At 37.0% G+C, this 21,619-nt stretch overlaps 1 protein-coding gene across 1 annotated transcript in view; it reads left to right on the top strand.

Moving 5' to 3' along the window:
• Positions 1-19,648, top strand: part of NUF2 (NUF2, NDC80 kinetochore complex component) — a 33,502-nt gene extending 13,854 nt beyond the window's left edge. The window contains exons 9-13 of the mRNA XM_006887442.1: positions 6,939-7,076; positions 9,213-9,353; positions 10,343-10,518; positions 11,445-11,580; positions 19,514-19,648. Of these exons, the coding sequence (XP_006887504.1) occupies positions 6,939-7,076; positions 9,213-9,353; positions 10,343-10,518; positions 11,445-11,580; positions 19,514-19,648 (726 nt within the window). The remainder of the gene's footprint in view (positions 1-6,938; positions 7,077-9,212; positions 9,354-10,342; positions 10,519-11,444; positions 11,581-19,513) is intronic.
• Positions 19,649-21,619: the final 1,971 nt, after the last annotated feature.

Genomic DNA, 21,619 nt, shown 5'->3' on the forward strand with positions numbered 1-21,619 from the left:
TAGTGTGTGGATTATTTTAATTATGTGCATAATGGTCAAACGTTTCTCCCTTTTTTGTTGTGTTGGGTTTGTTTGGGGTTTTTTTTAACCAAAATGGAAATAACTTTTTCCCTGCAGGAGCGGCATCCATTTCCAAAATGGCTTGCCTCTGGAAACTCTATGTACGAACAGTGCTCAGGCTGTTTGTTCATAGGGTTGCTATGAGTCATTTACGACTCGACGGCATTAAACAACAACAACAATTTCAATTTAACAGTTTTTGTTTTTTTTAAAGTATAGATATACAGAAATAGGTCAAGAAAGTAAAAATCACGGAAAATGTTACCAAATTATCAAAATAAACTTTTCTATACAAATTGTGTGTGTGTGTGTGTGTGTGTGTGTGTGTGTGTGTGTGTGTGTGTATTTTAACATAAAATACACTCTGTACGCTCTCAAGCCTGTTTTTCCCCGCTTACAATACTACAGGTAACTATCACAACCATCTAGGCAGACCTTCATTATTTTAATATGAGAGTGTATGATTGTATGGAGATGGGTGGAAGATCCTTATCCCTTGCAGCTGCTTTCCTGCTGTAAGCCTAGGGGCTGTCAGAAGGCTTCCCAGGAGTGGAAAGATCAGGGCTTCTACCTGAATGAAAATGGCAGAGATGGGTAGAAGATCCTTCCTCCTTGCTGATGCTTTCCCCATACCTGTTCTATGTGTATGCTGGCAAATTATTTGAAAAGCTGAACTCTGAAGAAGAATGTGGTATCAGTATTGGAGACAGACTCATCAATAACCTTCAGTATGCAGATAACATAACCTTGCTTGCTGAAAGTGAGGAGAACTTGAAACATTTGCTACAGAAGGTAGTAACACTGTAGCCTTCAATATAAATTCAACATCAAGAACACTAAAATTCTCACCACTGAACTGATTGGTGACATCATAATGAAGAAAAGATTGAAACTGTCAACAACTTCATTTTACTTGGATCCACCATCAATAAACTTGGTTCCAGCATTCAGGAGATGTACTGCACTGTCGATGTCTACTGTCAGAAACCTCTCCAAATTACTGAGGAGCAGTGATGTTAGTTTGAGGACTAAGGTGCACTTGGTTCAGACCATGCTCTTTTAATCACTAGATTTGGGCTGAAAGCAGGACAATGAATAAGCATGACAGAAGAAGAATTGTGCCAACCTCACTCTCTCCGACACACCTACTCTCACTACCCCAGTCACTGAATCGATCCATCTCATCGAGGGTCTTTCTCTCCTGTGCTGTCTCTCTACCCTCCCAAACATGACGTCCCTCTCCAAGCACTAGGCCCTCCTTGCAACATGCCCAAATTGTATCAGACGGATCTTCAGAATCCTTGCTTCCAAGGAGCAGCCCAGCTTCACCCTCTCCAGGACAAACTTGTTTGTTCTCCTAGCAGTCCATGGTATATTCAACACTCTTCTCCAGAACCAAAGCTCAAAGGCATCTCTTTCTATCATCCCTAGTCACTTTATTTGTACACCTTATTACTTTTCTATCTTTGGATATATTCTTAAAAGTTGGGTTTCTGAGTCAAAGTTTAAAATTTAGATAACATTTAAAATGTATTATCATACTGGCTTCTAGAAAGATATTAGTTTACATCCTACCAATGTGAAAGTGATGTACCTTTTCTTTCCCAAAATTCAATATTATTGTCTGTGGATGGTTTTGTGTTTATTAACACTGTTGGCATCAGCAGCCAGGAAACTAAAAGGCGTATTGCTTTGTGAAAGTCTGCTGTTAGAGACCTCTCCAAAGTACTGAAGAGCAATGCTGTCACTCTGGAGACTAAGGTGTACCTGCCACAGACCATGGTCTTTGCAATCACTTGCTATGCTTCAGAGAGCTGGACAATGAGTAGGGATGATAGAAGGATAATTGATGCATTTGGGTGGTGGTGTTGGAGAAGAGTATTGTGCATACAGTCACTATGAGTTTCAGGCGACTCCAGAACACATAATAGCAACTGCTTTTTTACTTTTGCCACTCTTAGCAGAAAAAAATACTTTTTATTCTTCAGTTCAGAAAGATTGTCCACCTTTCTTCAGCACAGCAGCTGGTGTATTTGAACCATGTGTCTTTGAGTTAACAGTGCAGTTTCTTACCACTAGGCCATCAGAGCTCCCTACTCATAACATTGTATTGTTGTGTACCATCAAAAAATTGATTTTTTTTTCTTTTGTATGTTGCCTATTTGTACATAGGGTTTTTAGAGGCCTTCTATTTCAGAAGTGGATGGCCAGTCCTTCTTCCTAGTCTGTCTTAATCTGAGTGTTCAGATTTAGAGAAGTATCCAACAGACAAGCGTTTTACAGAAAAAGTGAAAGATATATCCCTTATTGTGGAATCAACTATTAGTTTCAGTGTTGTCCCTGCCCTTGGCACAAGTGTCTTGACCCACTTATTTCCCTTCTCCACTATCTACCAGGATACCCACCCACTTCTACCCATTCTCTTCAATATCTATCTCCCATGCCCATTGTCCAGCCCTTGATCTGATAGCTTATATCTGAAGCTTCCTTGGCTTCTGTGATTCCAAACACATCAGCTGCTGACAGTTTCTTATGCTGTGACCAGTGTCTCAAGTTTAGTGGTAATGTTTGCCGAGCAAAGGTGATGTGTCCTGTAGAACTAGTGTGTAGATAGTTTCTAACAATTCCCGCGCAGCCGTGGGCCTTCACATCGTGGTACTAGAGATATTGTAGCTAATGTTACGTGGATCTTAGCTGAAATTAGGGAATACCAGAGGAATATCTATCTGTGTTTCATTGATTATGAAAAGGCGTTTGACTGTGTGGATCATAACAAACTGTGGCTGACTCTGAGAAGAATGGGAATCCCAGAACACTTGATTGTGCTAATGAGAAACCTATACTTGGACTAAGAAGCAATGGTCAGAACAGAGCAAGGAAACACTGCATGGTTCAAAATTGGGAAGGACGTATACCAGGGATGTGTCCTGTCTCCATACCTTTTCAACCTGTATACAGAACACATTATCCGGGAGGCTGGGCTCTATGAGGAGGAATGTGAGGTCAAGATTGGTGGAAGATCTATCAACAGTCTGCATTATGCAGATAACACAACCCTGCTTGCGGAAACTGAGGAGGACCTGAAGCTCTTGTTGCAGAGGATCAAGGACTGCAGCCTTCAATATGGATTGAGGCTCAATGTCAAGAAGACAAAGATTCTCACCACTGGACCAATTGGCAGCATCAGAATGGATGGTGAAGAGATTGAGAGATTGAGATTGTTCACAGCTTTAGTTTGCTTGGCTCCATAGTCAACATTCTTGGCATCAGCAGCCAGGAATTTAAAAGACATATTGTCATGGGAAAGTCTGCTGTTAGGGACCTCTCCAAAGTACTGAAGAGCAATGGTGTCTCTGGAGACTGCATCTGATACAGGCCATGGTCTTTGTAATCACTTGTTATGAGTCAGAGAGTTGGACAATAACTAGGGAGGATAGAAGAAGAATTGATGCCTTTGCGATGTGGTGCTGGAAAAGAGTATTCAGTGTACCACGGACTGCTAAGAAAACAAACAGATTCATCCTGGAGATGTTTAAACTGGGCTGCTCCTTGGAGGCAAGGATTCTGAGGCTTCATCTAACATATTTTGGACATGTTGTAAGGAAGGACTGGTTCTTGGAGAGGGACATCATGCTTGGGAGGGTGGAGGGACAGCTCAGGAGGGAAAGACCCTCTATGAGGTGGATTGATTCAGTGACTGGGGTAATCAGGATGGGTGTATCGGAGACAGTGCGATTGGCACAGGACAGAACAGAGTTTAGGGCTGTTGTATATAGGGTCGTTATTAGTCGCAGGTGACTTGAGGGCACATAACAACAACAACAACAACATATTGCCTATTTGTGTATCCTCCTTTTTTAATGTATAATTAAACTTATTCCCTCTCCTCCTTTCAGATTCATATTATTTTAAATCAGAAAATTTATATTTTTATATGGTAAAATTTATAGATAGGGCTTTTTTAGATTTTTTTGGTTTTATTTTCATGTGTAGGAAGGCCTGTCCTGTTCTTCAGATTTTAATTTGGTTTTTAATCTTACACCTTTTCTTTGTACCAGTATGATTTCCTGGGCTTGTTTGTTGTTGTTTTTTAATAGATTTTATTCTACAGAGCTGTTTTAGATTTATAGAAAAATTGTGAAAAGCATACAGAGTCCCCATATAATAGTTTCCTCTTTACATTGCTCTCCTATTTTGCAGTTTTTCCTTATTTGTATTTTACCATGATTGTATAAAAGTTTCTAGTTATTTTGATGTCCAGTTTCCTAATCTCTTCCCCTGCAATTACTGCCTCTGAAAACCCACTGGAGGCTCAGCTATAGGTCAGTTCTGACTCGGGGGTACACAACCATCTTTTAAGTAGGGAGCTTTGGTGGCCTAGAGGTAATAGACAGTGCTGCAATCTTGAAGCCTTGAAATTCAATTCCAGCAGTCTCCTCCTCCTGTGAGATTTACTGCCTCTGAAAACCTGCTGGAGGGTAAGCAAATGAGTTGGTTCCAACTCAACCAGTACACAGCAACAACAATATTAGAGTAGGAAGCTCTGGTAGCCTAGACGTATGGTGTTGCACTGTTAGCCAAAAGACACTTGGTTTGAATCCACCAGCTGCTCCACAGGAGAAAGATGGGCAGTCTCCTCCCCTGCAATTTACCACTTCTGAAAACCTGCTGTAGGGTATGCTTTGAGTCACTTCCAACTCAATGGTACACACTACAACCAAATGCTATGAGTAGGGTGCTCAGGTGGCCTAGGGGTAACGATTTGTGCTTTCAACCCAAAGATACATGGTTTGAATCCACAAGGTATTTTGCTGAAGAAAGATGGACAATCTCCTCCTGTGTGAAAATCTACTGGAGGGTCAGCTATGAGTAAATTCCAAATCAAAAATACAGCACTACCACCACCAGCAGTATTATATGATGTTGAACATTTTTCATAGCTTGTTTGCCTTCTGTATATCTTTAGTGAAATTTCTGTTTAGATCTTCTGTCCATTTCACAATTTGGTTTCTAATGGCTGATTTTAAATGTTCTTTGTATATCCTAATTTAAGTCATTTCCCTATTCTTTTAGCACTTTAGCTCATAATGGTATTTGTTTTATTTAATATGTTGTTGTGTTTCATCACATCGGAACCAATCCATAGCTGACCCTCCAGTGGGTTTTCAGAGGCAGTAAATTGCTTGGAAGGGAATTGTCCATCTTTCTCTGATGAAACAGCTGTGGATTTGAACCCCATACCTTTGTGTTGACAGGGCAACTCTTTTACCAGTAGGCGACTGGAGCTCCCTTATGTTAGTATAATAAAACCCTTATTATTCTATAGGGAGCTCTGGTGGCTTAATGGCTAAGGAGTTGGGCTTCTAACCCAAAGGCACATGGTTCAATATCACCCACTGCCCTGAGAGAGAAAGATGTTCAGGCTTCTCTCATGCACTTTAATATCTCTTCAATCCTGCCAGGGAGTCAGCTATGTGTTGGCCTGACTCCATGGAAATGAATGACTTACCTCTCTATTATTTCTTCCTTATGAGAGGTAGTAGTTATTTTTTTCCCTGTTCCATTTAAAACTAGGTAAAAGCAAGATCATGTTATATTATCAAATTTGTTACAAAAAGAAAAAATTAAGACAGTCAATGCTATTGTAAAGAAAAAGATTTCTAATTTTGTAAGGAATTAAAAGTAGGTAAATACTGTGTAGATTGATATTAGCAACTAACTCTGGTGACCTTGTGGCAGGAAGCTGTACTGCAATCCCTAAGGCATATGGTTCAAGGCTATCAGCTACTCCGCAGAAAGATGGGAAATCTCCTTACATGTGATTAACTGCCTTTGAAAGCCTGCTGGAGGGTCAGCTATGGGTCAGTTCCAATTCTATAGTTCACAACAACAACAATGAAATAAGGGAAACTTGAGTGTTGAAGTTTGATATCTGAGTAGCTGATCTAGAAGTGAGAACTGGTTAATAAAATATAAATTATAAAAACAGTTATGTTCCTTCTATGAAATACTCAAATGACGTGAATAGGATCAGGCATAAAAAGCCTTTTTTTAGTTAGACACCTGTCAAATCCTTTTTCCTTGACACTTCATGCATGTATAAAAAACTCAAATTCTTTGCCATCAAATCAGAATCAACCCATAGCTGAGCCTCCAGCAGGTTTTCCTGAGACTGTAAATTGCATGAGAGGACACTGTTCATCTCTCTCCCTTAAAGCTACTGGTGGATTTGAACCAGCAGAGAAGTGTGGCCTTTGGATTAGCAGCTCAGCTCTGTTTGGATTAAATCACCAGATCTCTCTTACGCATATAGATTAGATATGTGTATAACTTTGTTCTGTTTTTAATAGAAACTACTCTCTGCTCTACGTGATCTGTGAATTTCTTTTTCCTTAAGTTTCTTGTATACATCTTCCTATACCAGTACATGGAGTCATAGAATATCTGCATTGAAATATGATTTATCAACATATTTGGTAAAGGAATTTATATGATTTTAAAATTTTATAATTACATTTCTTTTTTTACATTCCCAACAAGAGAAGAATGGACAATCTGCCCACCTGCAATTAACTGTCTCTGAAAATCTGCTATAGGGTCAGCTATGGGTTGGTTCCTACTATCAATACACAACACCCACATAATTGCTGTTACCAAATTTAGAGTTTACTAGGGAAATGCTGGAAGTTGAGATTTGGGAAGGAGAAAAGGAGCCAAATCATTAAAGCCCTTGAATATCCTACTAAGGAGCTTTAGCTTCTAGATTAGTCTGACTGATTGATTAAGCAGGTATATGCATCAGAGATAAGAGGTTTTTTTCTGTTAATAAAATATGGATTTTATTAGTTTGTCTAATACAAAAAATATTTTCTCCACAGAATGAACTAAAATTGACCCTGGCCTCTTCTAAAGAAGTACAAGAGAGTTTGAAAGCAAAAGTTGTGGATTCCCCAGAGAAGCTAAAAAATTACAAAGAAAAAATGAAAGATACAGTCCAAAAGCTTAAAAAATCCCAGGTTAGTTTCCTTCATATGTTAGTGCTTTTAAAACTTTACTTCCTTTTTTTTAAAAAAAAAAAAAAGGTTTTTTTTCTGTCACCTTGTTTAGCCTGGCATTTTCTAATTTCTGAGTGATTGATTCTCATTCTTGTACACATTTTTTTATTGTGTCTCTAATTTGTAGCCCCGCAAAATATATATGGAAAAAAGAAGTGTAATTTCAAGACATTTATTCAATTGTTGTTGTTGTTAAGTGCCATCGAGTCATTAAGCAACGCATTTTTTGAGGAAACAAATTTTAATCAAATGATGACTAAAACAGAAATGGCCAGTCCTCATGAAAATTAGTTTCTTGCAAGAGTAAGAGGTGTCAGATTAGGGAGAAATCAATTCCATAATTATAGACGCTAGTATATTCTATGTAACATTATAAGGGTCTTTGAAATAATGTGTTAATGGTACCCTCAACTAGATGGATTGCCACATTGGCTGCAAGTAGGCTTAAACAGAAGAGCAGTTATGAGAAAGGCTTAGGATTGGTCAGTGGTTTTTGTTTTTGTTTTTTGTTTTTTTTTTCTGTTGCTCACAGAGTTGCTATGAAAGAGACAATTCAATAGTACCTAGTAACAACTTCATAGGGAGCTCTGGTGGCCTAATGATAAGAAACTGCACTGCAATCCTGAAGGCATGCGGTTCAAATCCACCAGCTTCTCCACGGGAGCGATTAAATGACTCTGAAAACCCGCCTGAGGGTCAGCTATGGGTCAGTTCCAACTCAGTGGTACTCAAGAACAACAACTTAATAACAATAATTTAGTAATGAGATAATCAGATGGATAATCAGGAGTGGGAAAGGAAATGTATGTTGACAATTGATAATAGAAGTTATCTAGGTAAGTTATGCAAGGAAGATCATTTGAAGTAAAGGGAAGATGGTGTATGGAGATTCTGGGAGGTAGTTTGGAACAATGTGGAAGGTCAATGAGGAGAGTGGCACAAAATAACGAGAAACACTTAACAGGATAGTTTGTTAAATTTCGTTTAAGAGCAAGAATTCACCATCAACTAACCAAAAAGAGGATAGGAGGACATGATGTGGATTAAGTTTAAAAGTAATAAGTTATGATAGGAAATGTATTGAGATGGGATGCAGTAAAAAGTGGGTAGGCAATTCAGCATCCTTTTATGAGTTTTAACTATTATTATGAAAAATACTGATTTACCTTTGACTTGGTTATCCAAGTTTTTTTTTTTTAATTATCACACAGGAGTAAACAAAATGATAGCCAAAAAAAAATCTTGAGTATTTATGGGGAAAGAATGATTCATAAATATTTCTGATTCGACAGGAAATGCACCATACTTCGTACCAGTTTAATGCTATGCAAATTAAAAATGTAATAATTTTAGGAGAGCATTTGTGTAATCATGAGATACTTTTTTTTAAAAAAAAGAATCAAGATTAGAAACTCCAAAGTTACAGAAAAAAGTAGACCTAGTCAAATATATTTGCATTGCATATGATATGTATCTATGACATGTGAAAATAGACAAAATATAGCTGGGTATTTTACTGAAAACAAAATCCAGCTGGCTAATAAACATGTTGTAGAAAGGGTAGGCCAGTGAATAAAGAGGAACTGTTGAAAGGGAGATTAAATTTTTTAAGTATTTATCTTTGTATTGTTTTAGTGATTATAATAAGCAGGTTTGTTTTTTAATTTTAAAAAAGGAATTTATGTTTTTAAAAGAATTAGTTATAATAGAAATTTTTATAAGATGTAAATGAGTAGGAAGATTATAAATGAGTAATACAATTGCCTAAGAATAATCAGAAGTAGTTTCAGGATTAACAAAAGTGAAGCCTTTTTAATATCATCATGAATAACCTTTGGAAGGTACTTCAATGAGCGATTTAGAAAAATTACAGCAGTTTTCTTTTGTTCAAGGAAATTTGGCAATTAAGAAGCTTAATTATATGTGCTCAGACACATGTCAATAATAGTGCTTTGTTACTGACCTAGAAACTTAATTGTTCTCTGCTCTTAAGCTTTCAGTACTAAGTACAGAAATTATTTAAGAGCAAACAAATTGACATTACTACAGTTCTATAAATGAGTGTGTATGTGGTATTGTTTTTTTTTTCCCCCAAAGCAAGAAGTGATGGAAAAATATGAAACCTATCGAGACTCGGTTGACTGCCTGCCTTCATGTCAGCAGGAAGTGCAGTTTTATCAAAAGAAAATACAAGACCTTGCAGATAATAGGGAAAAACTAGCCAGTACCTTAAAGGAGGTTTGTATTGTGTGGCATTTTTATGTCTTTATTATGTTGTGGTTTATTATTTCTTGGGTTTACTTTGAGGTTTTGGTTAGCATTTTCCTAATGAGAGGCAGAATCATGCTGCAGCGTAGTAACTGTAACAGTGTATGCAAGGAAATAAGGCACTTTATCAAAGCATAGCAGTCATAAGACCTATTTTAACCTGGAAAGGAAATGCATACGAAATTAACATGCCACAGTTACTACATTTATATTTTGGAAAATAGTAATAGATTTAAGCTTTTTATAATAATTGAAAATGATCATATAATTGTTAAGCATAAACTTCCAGTTTTGCACCCTCCTTTGTACCTCAACCCTATCAAGAATTTTTTAAATAGTCTCTGCCCTAAAGAATGAGAGCTAATGCCAACATTATACAAGTTTCGCAGGTTAGATACTTGAAAGTCATTCTTCTTTTGCCAACCAATCCACTGTCCCTATATATTACTTTTCTATAAAATATCTTTTTGTTTTATCTTTGAGGAAAGTAGAATTAGAAGGGTAATGCTGTTGCACTTTCCAAGTGCACTAGATACCTGTCATGATACGACACTGGAAAAGAATTGAGGGCCACTGCTTTTAATTATTTCTAAGATCTAACTTTTTCTCTTTATTCCTGTTATCTTAGTTCAGACCTTAAACCTCCCTCAGTTCCAGTCTTCTAGATTAATTTCCTAGTGCATTTCTCCATTTCCATCCTTGCTGATAGAATATCATGATAAATCTAATAGAATAACAAAAATAAAAACAACACCCTGGTTGACATGCTCATTCTTCAGATGTGAACATTTGCTGTTTTTTCTTTTGTTGACATTCTCTGCCTGACCCCCTGGGTTTATATAATTTTATTTTGCTTTAAGATTTTATTTTATTTTATTATACCATCTTCTAGAAAATAGCTTCTTGTTTATAAATCCTAAATGTTTGCATTGACTTTAAATACTTTTCATAAAATGTAGAGCCTGAAATTGGAGGATCAAATTGAGAATGAAGAATCAGAATTGAAAAAACTGAAGGCTGAAGAAAATTCATTGAAAAGACTGTTGGTTGTGAAGAAGGAAAAGCTTGCCACAGTACAATTCAAAATAAATAAGAAACATGAGGATATCAAGCAGTACAAACGCACAGTAATTGAGTATGAAGTCATTTTCCATTTAATGTATTAAAATGTAATTAGGAAAAGCTAACAGTTCCCCTCAGGATTCCAGAACTATTATATTTTCTAAAGGTAGCCCACCTCTTAATGACTAAAACAGATGAGTTAATTATGAAACTGATAATGTGTCCAGATACAGAGATGTTGTAGCTGATCCTTTTGGTTTGATTTTTTTTTCCTTTCCCGATAAGTCAATTCTTATTCACTAACATCATCTCCAAGAGTTCTGGTGTCAGTACTTATGTTTCAGTGAACTTTAGAGACCGTGGTGATAGTTTTAATAAATTGGCCCATCTTATGCTTCAACAGATCTGTAAACTTTATAGGATCTATATTTTGTGGGGAAGTCTTATTTTTTTATATCCAGATAATAATCTCCATTAAGCTTTTGAGGTTTTCTTTTTAGCCAATACATTTGAGTGTTTTGATTGTTAAGGTCTTCCCCCCCTCCAGTTATAAGACACTGTTTTTAGAATTAGGAAAACAGATATGCTTAGGAGTTGTCATTGCTTCAGCTCTTCAAGGGCACATAATGATCTTCTGAATGTTTCTTTCACTCTTCCTCATATAGGTGAAGAAAAGCATAGAACTTAAGGATTGTGGTTCTTCCTGCCAAACCACTTTCCAAAAAATTTTACCAATTAACATTCTCACTAACAGTACATGAATGTCCACAACTAAGGATATGTGATAGCTTAATTTTTCCATTTTACATACAAAATGGCTTTTGAGCAAGAGTTCAGTCTTGTGATGGTATATTAGCAGTACACTTTGGGATTTTTGTAAGAAAAATCTTAGAATTGTTAAGAAAATACACATGATCACTTTGAAATCTAAATTAGAACTAAGTTATTTGCTTACATAGTGTTTAAGAATTATACTTTAGCTATCTCATTTTTATTTAGGGATTGTAATAAAGTTCAAGAAAAAAGAGGTGCTGTCTACGAGCGAGTAATCACAATTAATCAAGAAATCCAAAAAATAAAATTTGGAATTCAGCAGCTAAAAGATACCACTGAAAGAGAAAAACTGAAATCTCAGGTGAGTTTGTGTTCATGAAAAAATTAATGCTACGTAATATCTGATTTTAAAATATAAATTGTGTCCTTTTTATTATGAAAAACTCATTAATTCTTTGGTGGTAGCTCTGGTGACCTCATGGTCAGGATTTGTCGTGCCAACCCAGAGGAGCTACCGATATAGGCTGCTCCATAGGAAAAGATGCGCATTCTCCAGTGGGATTTACAGCCTCCACAAACCTGGCAGAGAGTTAACTATGAGTCAGTTCTGACCCAATGGCACATAACAAGAGTGAAAATTCACACATGCATGCATACATACACACACACACTCACACTCAACTCTTGCACTCTCCCCGCAAGAATCTAGTAGAATGCTATGCTTTCCAGTAGTACTAGCTGCTCCTAAAAGGTTATAGATTTTTTTAAAAAATAATACTAGATAATGATTTAAAGTAGTGTCCTCTGAAAAAGATCCCCTTTGAGTGTGTGCATGCACGTATGTATATTTATTTCCGCTTACTCAAGGGATTTTGAAAGTATTCCATAGGAGCAGTGGTAAGTGCATTTTTCCTGAAATACAACTATTTAGATTGGTCCTTGTGTGTTATGAGGCTTTTAATGATATCTTTATCATAATTACATAAAATTACTTGATACTGTTATTTTTGCTTGTTTCAAGTGCGTTCACTTTATCATAGTATAAACAATCATAAACAATAAGGACAAACATTGTCTCTTCTGTATTTTTATATTTTACATTGCTAGCCCACTGTCAATGTTTACCTCCTTCTATTTTTAATGTCAGTGTCTCCAACAGTTCTTTCCTGATATTTTTCTTTTATCTGCATTCTCTCCTCAGCTTGTGAAATTTGACATACATCCTCAAAATTCTTCCACACGGCTCTACCAGATGTCTGATAATGTCCTCTATGTATGCATCTCTTGGCTTTGTTTCTTTGTCTTCTTCTTGACCTTTCTGCATTGAAGCCTCTGATACCTGATAGATAATTAAACATGTGTTGTCACTGTTTTCCATCTCTCCTCAATTTGCAAAGATCCCTAATAGTTAAAGAACCAATGTAGAGAATCCTGTCACCTATTTCCAAGAACTCTTATCTCTTTGAAAAATTGGATTGTTTGCACTTGCCCATGCCAGTGTATACATGTACAAATAAAGAGAGGCACCGGAGGAAGGAAAAGAAGGAGAAACAAACTAATAAAATGGTGGAGTTCCTGCCATCTCTATCCTTCCTGCTTTCCTGATCTTTCCTATTCTTTCTTTTCTTCTTGTATTCTAACCGTTTTTCTTTTTCCTGCTCCTTATACCTGTGTTTATCATTAGAGTCAGAATGCGTAGAAGATTTTTAATCTTAATTCTTAATCAAACCAAATATTTTTTATTATTGAATCTTAGAATTTCAAATCAGAAATGGTGTGCATCAGGATTCTATCTTTTCACCTATTTATTCAGTCTCTGATTCAGCAAATAATCTGAGAAGACAGACACTGTAAAGAAGACTCATTAACTTGTAATATACAAATGACACAACCTTCCTTGCTGAAAGCCAGGTAAACTTTAAAGCAGTAATTGGTAAGATCAAAATTGGATTGCACTTCAACGTAAAACAAAAATCCTCACAACTAAACCAATAGACAAGATCAAGATCATGATAAACAGAAAAGGCTTGGATTCCCCAGGATTTCTTTTTACTTGGATTCAGAATCATTGTCCAAGGAAGCAGCAGTCAGGAGTTCAAACAATGTATTGCGTTGGGCACATCTTAAGTGTTAAAAGTTAGATGTCACCATGGGAGCTGAGTTTCTCCTGACCCAAGCCTTAGTATTTTCTATCACCTACATGTGAAAAATGGACAGTGAATAAGGATGACTGAAGAATAATTGATGTATTTGAATTTGTTTGGGTTGGAAATATTGAATATACTATGGGCTTTCAAAAGAATGAACAAACCTGTCTTGGAAGAACTATAGTCAGAACGTTCCTTAGAAGCAAAAAATGGCAATGTGTCATAACATGTACTTTATAGACATGTTAATAGGAGGTACTAGTCGCTGGAGAAAGATGTCATTTTTGGAATGGTACAGTCAGAAAAAAAGACCCTCAGTGACATGGACTGGCACAATTGCTTCAGTAGAGGGCTCAAACTTTGGAGAGCAGATTTTCCCAGAGCACTATATCTTTTGTTTTCTTGACTGCTGCTGCCAAGGCTGCTGGTTGTGGATCCAAGCAAGATGCAATTGTTGACAATATCAATCCTTTCTCCATCTATCATGATGTTGCCTGTTGTCCCAGTTGTGAGGATTTTTCTTTTGTTGATGTCTACAGTAAATGTTTCAGGTCCTTTCACGTTTATTGAACAAGTTTGTGTCATCTGCACAACGCAAGTAGTTGATCAGTCTTCCTCCAGTCATGATGCCACATTTTTTCTTAAAATCCAGCTTCTCAAATTATTTACTCAGAGTACAGATTGAATAGCTAGGGAGAAGGGATTTAGCTTTGATACACACCTTTCTTGATTTTAAACCATGCAATCAGTGTTCTCTTGTTTTGTCTGGATAGCAGTTTCTTGGCTTACATATAGGTTTTGCATAAGACAAATAGTGTTCTTGATGTTAGTTATAATTTATTGTGATCCACACAGCCAAATGCCTTTGCATAGTCAATAAGACACCAATAGATACTGACTCTGAAACTGTTAGAATCCAGTGGGGCATTAGAAAATGAACAAATGGTTTCCATCTGTATTTTAACATGGTGTTTGAGAATCGCTGATAGATTCTGTTTCATTGCTTTCAATGATACAGAGCTCATAACCACACAAGCTGTTTTCCTGTATAGTTTAGTTACATTTTTTATTTTTTCTCATTAATATCCATTATGTGTACAATTGTTGGATAGAAAACTTAGTCACGCCTTAAAATTTTGTATAAAAAAATTTTTTTATGATTAAAATCTTTTTCACTATCCAATTGAATTTTTTTTTCTCTGAAATGAGCTTTCTTCTGTTTAATGACCTTGAATAGACTGGGGGCTAGTGTGTTCTTCCAGTATTTGACGTCACCTAACAGCAACAGCATGTTTTCTCAGTCTTCTGATATCTAAAGTTGAGTAATTATTTTTGTAGCCATTCTTTATATAAATTAATCATCAGATTCATTACTATTCTTTTTTATTGAGTGCTCATTCTTCTGTGTGTCGTTCTATTTAAATGTGGCCTCCAACACTGTACACAAGTTTCCAGTTACAGGGACTCTCAGCTTTTCAAAGTTCACTTTATACCACTATGCTTTAATAAAAGACCACGTTAGTACCTGTTTTTGCTAATCTACAGTAATCCTGGAACATTTTTCTCTTTTAAGAAAACAGGCAAAACGAGAAACTAGAGTTGAGCATTTGTTTTGCCATGAGCCATTAAAGAGGCAGTGTACACCCTTGGCAATGAGTGGTGGCCCAAGCTCCTTCCCCAGGAGCTCACTCAGCTTCAAGCCACCAGAGCTTTGAACTGTGTCTTTGAGTGCTGTGTTAGTGTTACTTTAGGTTTTAGATGTTATTGGGTGTGATTTGTTAGGGCATTTTTGGGGTGGAGGGATGCTAAAAAAATGTTTCCCATATAAAATAAAGGTAATTGCTTCTTTGCTTCATTATAATGTATAAGTTTCATAGGAATGGTCTACTTTGGCTAGCAGGGGAAACCCGCATTGACCAACTCCAAGCACAGTATTATTAATGAAGTATGGGATTGGATATTTTCTTTTTAAGAAATATAAAATTTTTTGCAGTTTTTGGATTTATAGGGGGAAAAATAACGTTTTCATATGCCTCCTCCTTGCATGTGCTTATGCTTGTACATGCACACACACAGTTTTCTCAATTATTAACATCTTGCATTAGTGTGGTATGTGTACTGTGATTCATGAATCAATATGGATTTGTTATTATTCACTAAAATGTGTAATTATGCTTTAAGGTGCTGTCCAGTTTTCTGAGTACTAACAAATAAACACCATCATGTACATATAACTACAGAATAGTTTCACTGCCCTAAAGATCCCTTTGTTTCTCTTACCCACATTTTCCGTCTGAACCCTGAATCCTCGATAACAACTACTTTATTGCAGTCTCTTCACCTTTTTGTTTTGTTTTAGCCTTTTCTAGACTATGTATAGTTGGAATTGTCCAATTTGTAGCTTTTCCAGACAGACTTGTTTCAGTCGCATTATGCATTTAAATGTCCTCTGTTTTTTCCTAAGGTAACTACTAGAAGCATGTGGCCCTTTGTATTTAATTTTAAATTCATTTGTTGTTGTTGTTGTTGTTGTTATGTGCCGTCGAGTCGCCTGCGACTCATAGCGACCCTATGTACAACAGCCCTAAACTCCACTCTGTCCTGTGCCAATCGCACTGTCTCTGACACTCCCATCCCAATTATCCCAGTCACTGAATCAATCCACCTCATAGAGGGCCTTCCTCTCCTGCGCCGTCCCTCCACCCTCCCAAGCATGATGTCCCTCTCCAAGGACCGGTCTCTCCTCACTACATGTCCAAAGTAAGTTAGACGGAGCCTCAGAATCCTTGCCTCCAAGGAGCCACCCGGTTTAACCCTCTCCAGGACAAATCTATTTGTTTTCCTAGCAGTCCATGGTATTCTCAGTACTCTTCTCCAGCACCACAGCTCAAAGGCATCAGTTCTCCTTCTATCCTCCTTGGTCATTGTCCAACTCTCTGATGCATAACAGGTGATTGCGAAGACCATGGCCTGTATCAGACGCACCTTAGTCTCCAGAGAGACACCACTGCCCTTCAGCACTTTGGAGAGGTCCCTAACAGCAGACTTTCCCATGGCAATGCGCCTTTTAATTTCCTGGCTGCTGGTGCCAAGACTGTTGACTATGGAGCCAAGCAAACTAAAGCTGTGTACAATCTCAATCTCTTCACCATCCATCCTGATGCTGCCAATTGGTCCAGTGGTGAGAATCTTTGTCTTCTTGACATTGAGCCTCAATCCATATTGCAGGCTGCAGTCCTTGACACTCTGCAGCAGGTGCTTCAGGTCCTCCTCAGTTTCAGCAAGCAGGGTTGTGTCATCCGCATAACGCAGATTGTTGATAAATCGTCCACCAATCCTGACCCCACATTTCTCCTCATAGAGCCCAGCCTCCCGGATAATCTGTTCTGCATATAGGTTGAAGAGGTATGGAGATAGGATGCATCCCTGGCGTACGCCCTTCACATTGAAATAATATTAAAAATTCAATTGCTCTTTTACACTAACCATATTTCATATGTTCGGTACTGTCTGGTCTTGATTGTGTGTTATTTTAGGATTGAAAGCATAATTATGTTTTCTGTTGCACTATTTCCAATGCTACCTATAGGTGGTGGTGGTTATACCCTTGAGTTGAGTGGACTCATAGTAACCCTGGGAGCAGCCGATCTGAACCCTGTCCTGTTCTGCACCACCCAATGATGGGTGGTGGTTGCGTTCTCTTGAGTCAGAACTGACCCACGGTTGACCTGCAATACATTTTTGCAGGCAGTTAATTGCTCGAGAGGAGATTGCTCATCCTTCTCCCACAGAACAGCTGGTGTATTGGTTGATGAAATAATATATACTTTTGCATAGACAGATTGACTATAAATTGTATGAATATTTCTCCATCTTAAACGTTTCTAGTTTCAAAAGTGAAATAATTAAGCCGATATGGTCATTTTTATAATGATGGACATGTTCTCTGGCTGTCTAATTTGGTCACTACAAGGCTATATGTGGCTATTGAACATTTAAAATACGGCCAAAAGACTCACTTGCTGAAGTTCTAATTTTATTGAATGTAAATTAAATTTCAATAGCCATATGTACCTCATGGTTATTTTATGGGATAGCATAGCACAGAGCTGGTCCTTGAGTACAAGCACCCTGGAATTCAGTGAAGCAACCATAGTAAGAGGTTTTGAATACATATGTTAAAGGTTCAACTATATTTAGAGTTCATTTGGAAACTAAAATACATAGCATTTGTGAGAATTATGATATACTGCCATTAAACTTCCTATGATTGAAGCCTAAACCATGAGGTGCTACTAAGATTGGTGTTAATAGTTCATTCATTTATTGTGCCTCTTTCCTCACAAGAAAAAACTGATATTGTTTTATATTTATTGCAGTATTGGTATTTACAAATTGTACATCTTATCCCCACTTCATTTTAATAATGTTTCATAAAATATTTCAAAAATAAATAAAAATATTTCTGCCACGTTTATTCAGCTTTCTTCTTAGTACATTGTTATTGTTGTTGTTATGTGCCATCAAGTCGCTTGCGACTCATAGCTACCCTATGTACAACAGCCCTAAACCCTGCTCTGTCCTATGCCAATCACACTGCCTCCGACACACCCAAGCATAAACACCTTCTTTTTCATACTAAGTTCAAGAAATAAAACTAAGATTTTTTTTTTAATTTTCCTATAATCTTCTATTCTCTCATAGTTATAGGAATGTAGTACTTCAATTTTAGAACTAGAACCATTCCCTTAATTCCTGTATTAAAATTTAACACTTGTGCTTGGATTTTTGGATTGTATTTCACTTTAGGCATATATTTGTATTTGCTTTATCTGCAACAATAGCTGTCAAATTTGTCAAAGTGGCAGTCACTAGAAATAATCTATGTAATTCACATAGAATTACTCAGTGTCTTCACTATTATTTAAAGGAAGAGTTGTAGCTAAAACCACAGTTCAAGAAAAATTTAATGGAAGAGGCACCTAAAATTGATAATATTGTCTTCTGTGACTGCTGCTTTTTTTCCTGAGGAAAAGGGCTGTTATTTTACTTTTATTTAGCTGGTAAAATACTTTCTATAACTTTGCTAAATGTTACTCCTTCTTTTATTATGGTCTGAGAATTAAATTGCCTGGGAAAAGCAAATACTAGAAAGGAAAATCACAATTGTATTGATAAACATGAGATAGAAAATGTATACAATCTAATTTTTTTTTTAAATTAATCTATAAAAATTGTTCTTTTTTATTAATTCTTAGCATATCCATATACAGTTATTTGAAAACTCTGTTACTTGTTATTGTTATGGTTGTGTACCATCAAGTCGGAACCAATTCCCAATTGACCCCCCAGGTTTTCAGAGGCTTAAAATTGTATGGGAGGAGATTGCTCAGCTCTCTCCCACAGAACAGCTGGTAGATTTGAACTTGCTGTTGTTCAAATTGTTCAGCAGTACAACTTCTTACTATTATATCATTATATTATATCATCAGATTTGCTTTATAGTTGGTCTGTCTGATCTGCTTAGCAAAACAACTCTAAAAGAGAATAGTTTCTTTTTCAGTCCTATGATCTGTTTTAAAAGCTCTGGTAGCCTGGTGGTAAGAAGCTGCACTGCAATCCCACAGGCATATGGTTCAAAACCATGAGCTGATCTGCAGGAGAAAGATGGGCACCCTCCTGCATGATTTACTGCCTCTGAAAACCCTCTGTAGGGTCAGCGATGGGTCATTTCCGACTTGACAATACACAACAACAATACAGTCTGTTTACTTATCTTTTAATTAATTACCGAGTCTAAATGTAGAGGTTAAAATTCCCTACATGGTAAATGTAAGAAGCTCCAAAGCAAAGTTTTTCAGTAATATTTAAGGTTTCTATATCTCAGAATCTTGACCATTGTCATGTTTTTGCTTTGTTCTGTTTAAGCAGCAGACTTTTCTGATGTGCCAATGCAGCTTGCAGAATGAACTTTTAATAAGAACAGGCGTGGGGGGGTGGTGGTTTAGGGGTGTGCATTTAGAGTACAGCCTAAACTTTAAATTATCAGTAAATGAGTAAAATTATTGTAATTCATGTAGCTTGTCTTTATGAATTTTATGGTTTATTCCATGGAATAATTCTTATTCAATTTCATCTCCCAACTAGGAAATATTTCTAAGCTTAAAAACTGCTTTGGAGAAATACCACGAAGGCATTGAAAGAACAGCAGAGGACTATTGTGCTAAAATTGATGAGAAAGCAGCTGAACTAAAGAGGAAGATGTTCAAATTTCCAGCATGAATAACAACATTGCATTTCTCTTGTAAATATCTTGCCACCTTTTAGTTTTCAGTTCAGAAATGAAGTAGTTGAATTGATGGTAGTGATATGAGTATCAGGAATACCAAATAAAGTTAGCTTAGTTCATCTTTATATACTTTCATAGGTCACTGTTTTCTATGATACTGTATGTTGTGGAAAGCCTATAATAACTTATAATTAAAATAACTTGTAACTTAAACTTGAGACTGTTAATTTCAGTAGTGATTGCAGGGGAAAAAGATAGTGGTATTTGAAATAGATGACCTTTCTATTGCTATGTTGGGTTTTGTTGCTTTGTTTATTTATTGCCGAGTATTTATTGAGCTCTGACTATGTGATTGCATTTTGTTTGGAAGCTCATTTAATACGATCTTAAGCAGCTGGATAGATGTTTGTATTACTGCTTTTGTAGGTGAAGTAACTGAAAAATCATTGAGCTCCCTCAATTGTGCTCTTTATGAGACCAAAGTTTGTGAGATGTCTACTGTATTACACTTTGTTATATGAATATTTGAAAGAGAGTTTAATAGTCTACTTCTTCATTGATATCTTTGGCATTGTTCTGTGGAAAATTGTTAGAAACACGTGAAATGATTAGAATACTCCCTGGAATGGAGCCATTCTGAGTAGCTGTGTTTGAGGATTATCACCTGTGTATCATCACCTGTGACAATTATTACCAATTACTGTTAACAACAGGTGATGTTTTATAATTGTCAGAAAATTCACCTATTTTCAGTGTACTCCAGATTCAGTGACTATTTGGGTTTGGTTTTTTTTTTTCAATCTTTCTGTCACATCCTTTTGTTTTTCTAGAAAGCCTTGGTCTCTGGTCTCTTAAGTTAGTATTCTCGAAGTTTCTGCTCATCACCCTCGTTTCAACCTCTGTAGGCAAAACAAGCCAGGGCCATGGAGTTGACTCAAATTTATATAGGACAGGATGGAACAGCCCTACTGAGTTTCCAAGGCTATAAATCTTTACAAAAGCAATTTGCTCCATCTTTCTTCCATGGAGCAGCTGGTGGTTTTGAACTGGTGGCCAAAAGGTCACCAGTATAAACACTCTACTATTAAGGCTCCTTTTAAAAAACTTATCTACACCAATGGCTTTTATCACAAACATCCTGGTAAATTTTATAATACTTGTACAATTGCTGAAACTGAGGAGGACCTAAAGTGCTTGCTGCGGAGGGTCAAGGACTGCAGCCTTCAATATGGATTGAGGCTCAATATCAAGAAGACAAAGATTCTCACCACTGGACCAATTGGCAGCACCAGGATGATGGATGGTGAAGAGATTGAGATTATTCACAGCTTTAGTCTGCTTGGCTCCACAGTCAACACTCTTGTCACCAGCAGCCAGGAAATTAAAAGATGTATTGTGGTAGGAAAGTCTGCTGTTAGGGACCTCTCTAAAGTACTCAAGAACAATGGTGTCTCTCTGGAGATCAAGGTGCGTCTGATACAAGCCATGGTCTTTGCAATCACATGTTATGCATCAGAGAGTTGGACAATGACTAGGGAGGATAGAAGGAGAATTGATGCCTTTGAGCTTTGGTGTTGGAGAAGAGTTTTGAGGGTACCATGGACTGCTAAGAAAACAGATTCATCTTGGAGAGGGTTAAACCGGGCTGCTCCTTGTAGGCAAGGATTCTGAGGCTTTGTCTGACGTAATTTGGTCATATTGTAAGGAGAGACTGGTCCTTGGAGAAGGACATCATCCTTGGGAGGGTGGAGGGCAGGCACAGGAGGAGAAGGCCCTCTATGAGGTAGATTGATTTGGTGACTGGGGTAATTGGGATGAATGTGTCGGAGACAATGAGATTGGCACAGGACCGAGCAGAGTTTAGGGCTGTTGTACATAGGGTTGCTGTGAGTCGCATGCGACTCAAGGGCCCTTAACAAAAACAACCTTTCTCTTTTTAAATTTAAATTTGTGTACCTAAAGGC

This window comes from Elephantulus edwardii, unplaced genomic scaffold, assembly GCF_000299155.1.
Source record: "Elephantulus edwardii isolate Elephantulus edwardi_28Jun2011 unplaced genomic scaffold, EleEdw1.0 scaffold00057, whole genome shotgun sequence".
NCBI classification, from domain to species: domain Eukaryota; kingdom Metazoa; phylum Chordata; class Mammalia; order Macroscelidea; family Macroscelididae; genus Elephantulus; species Elephantulus edwardii.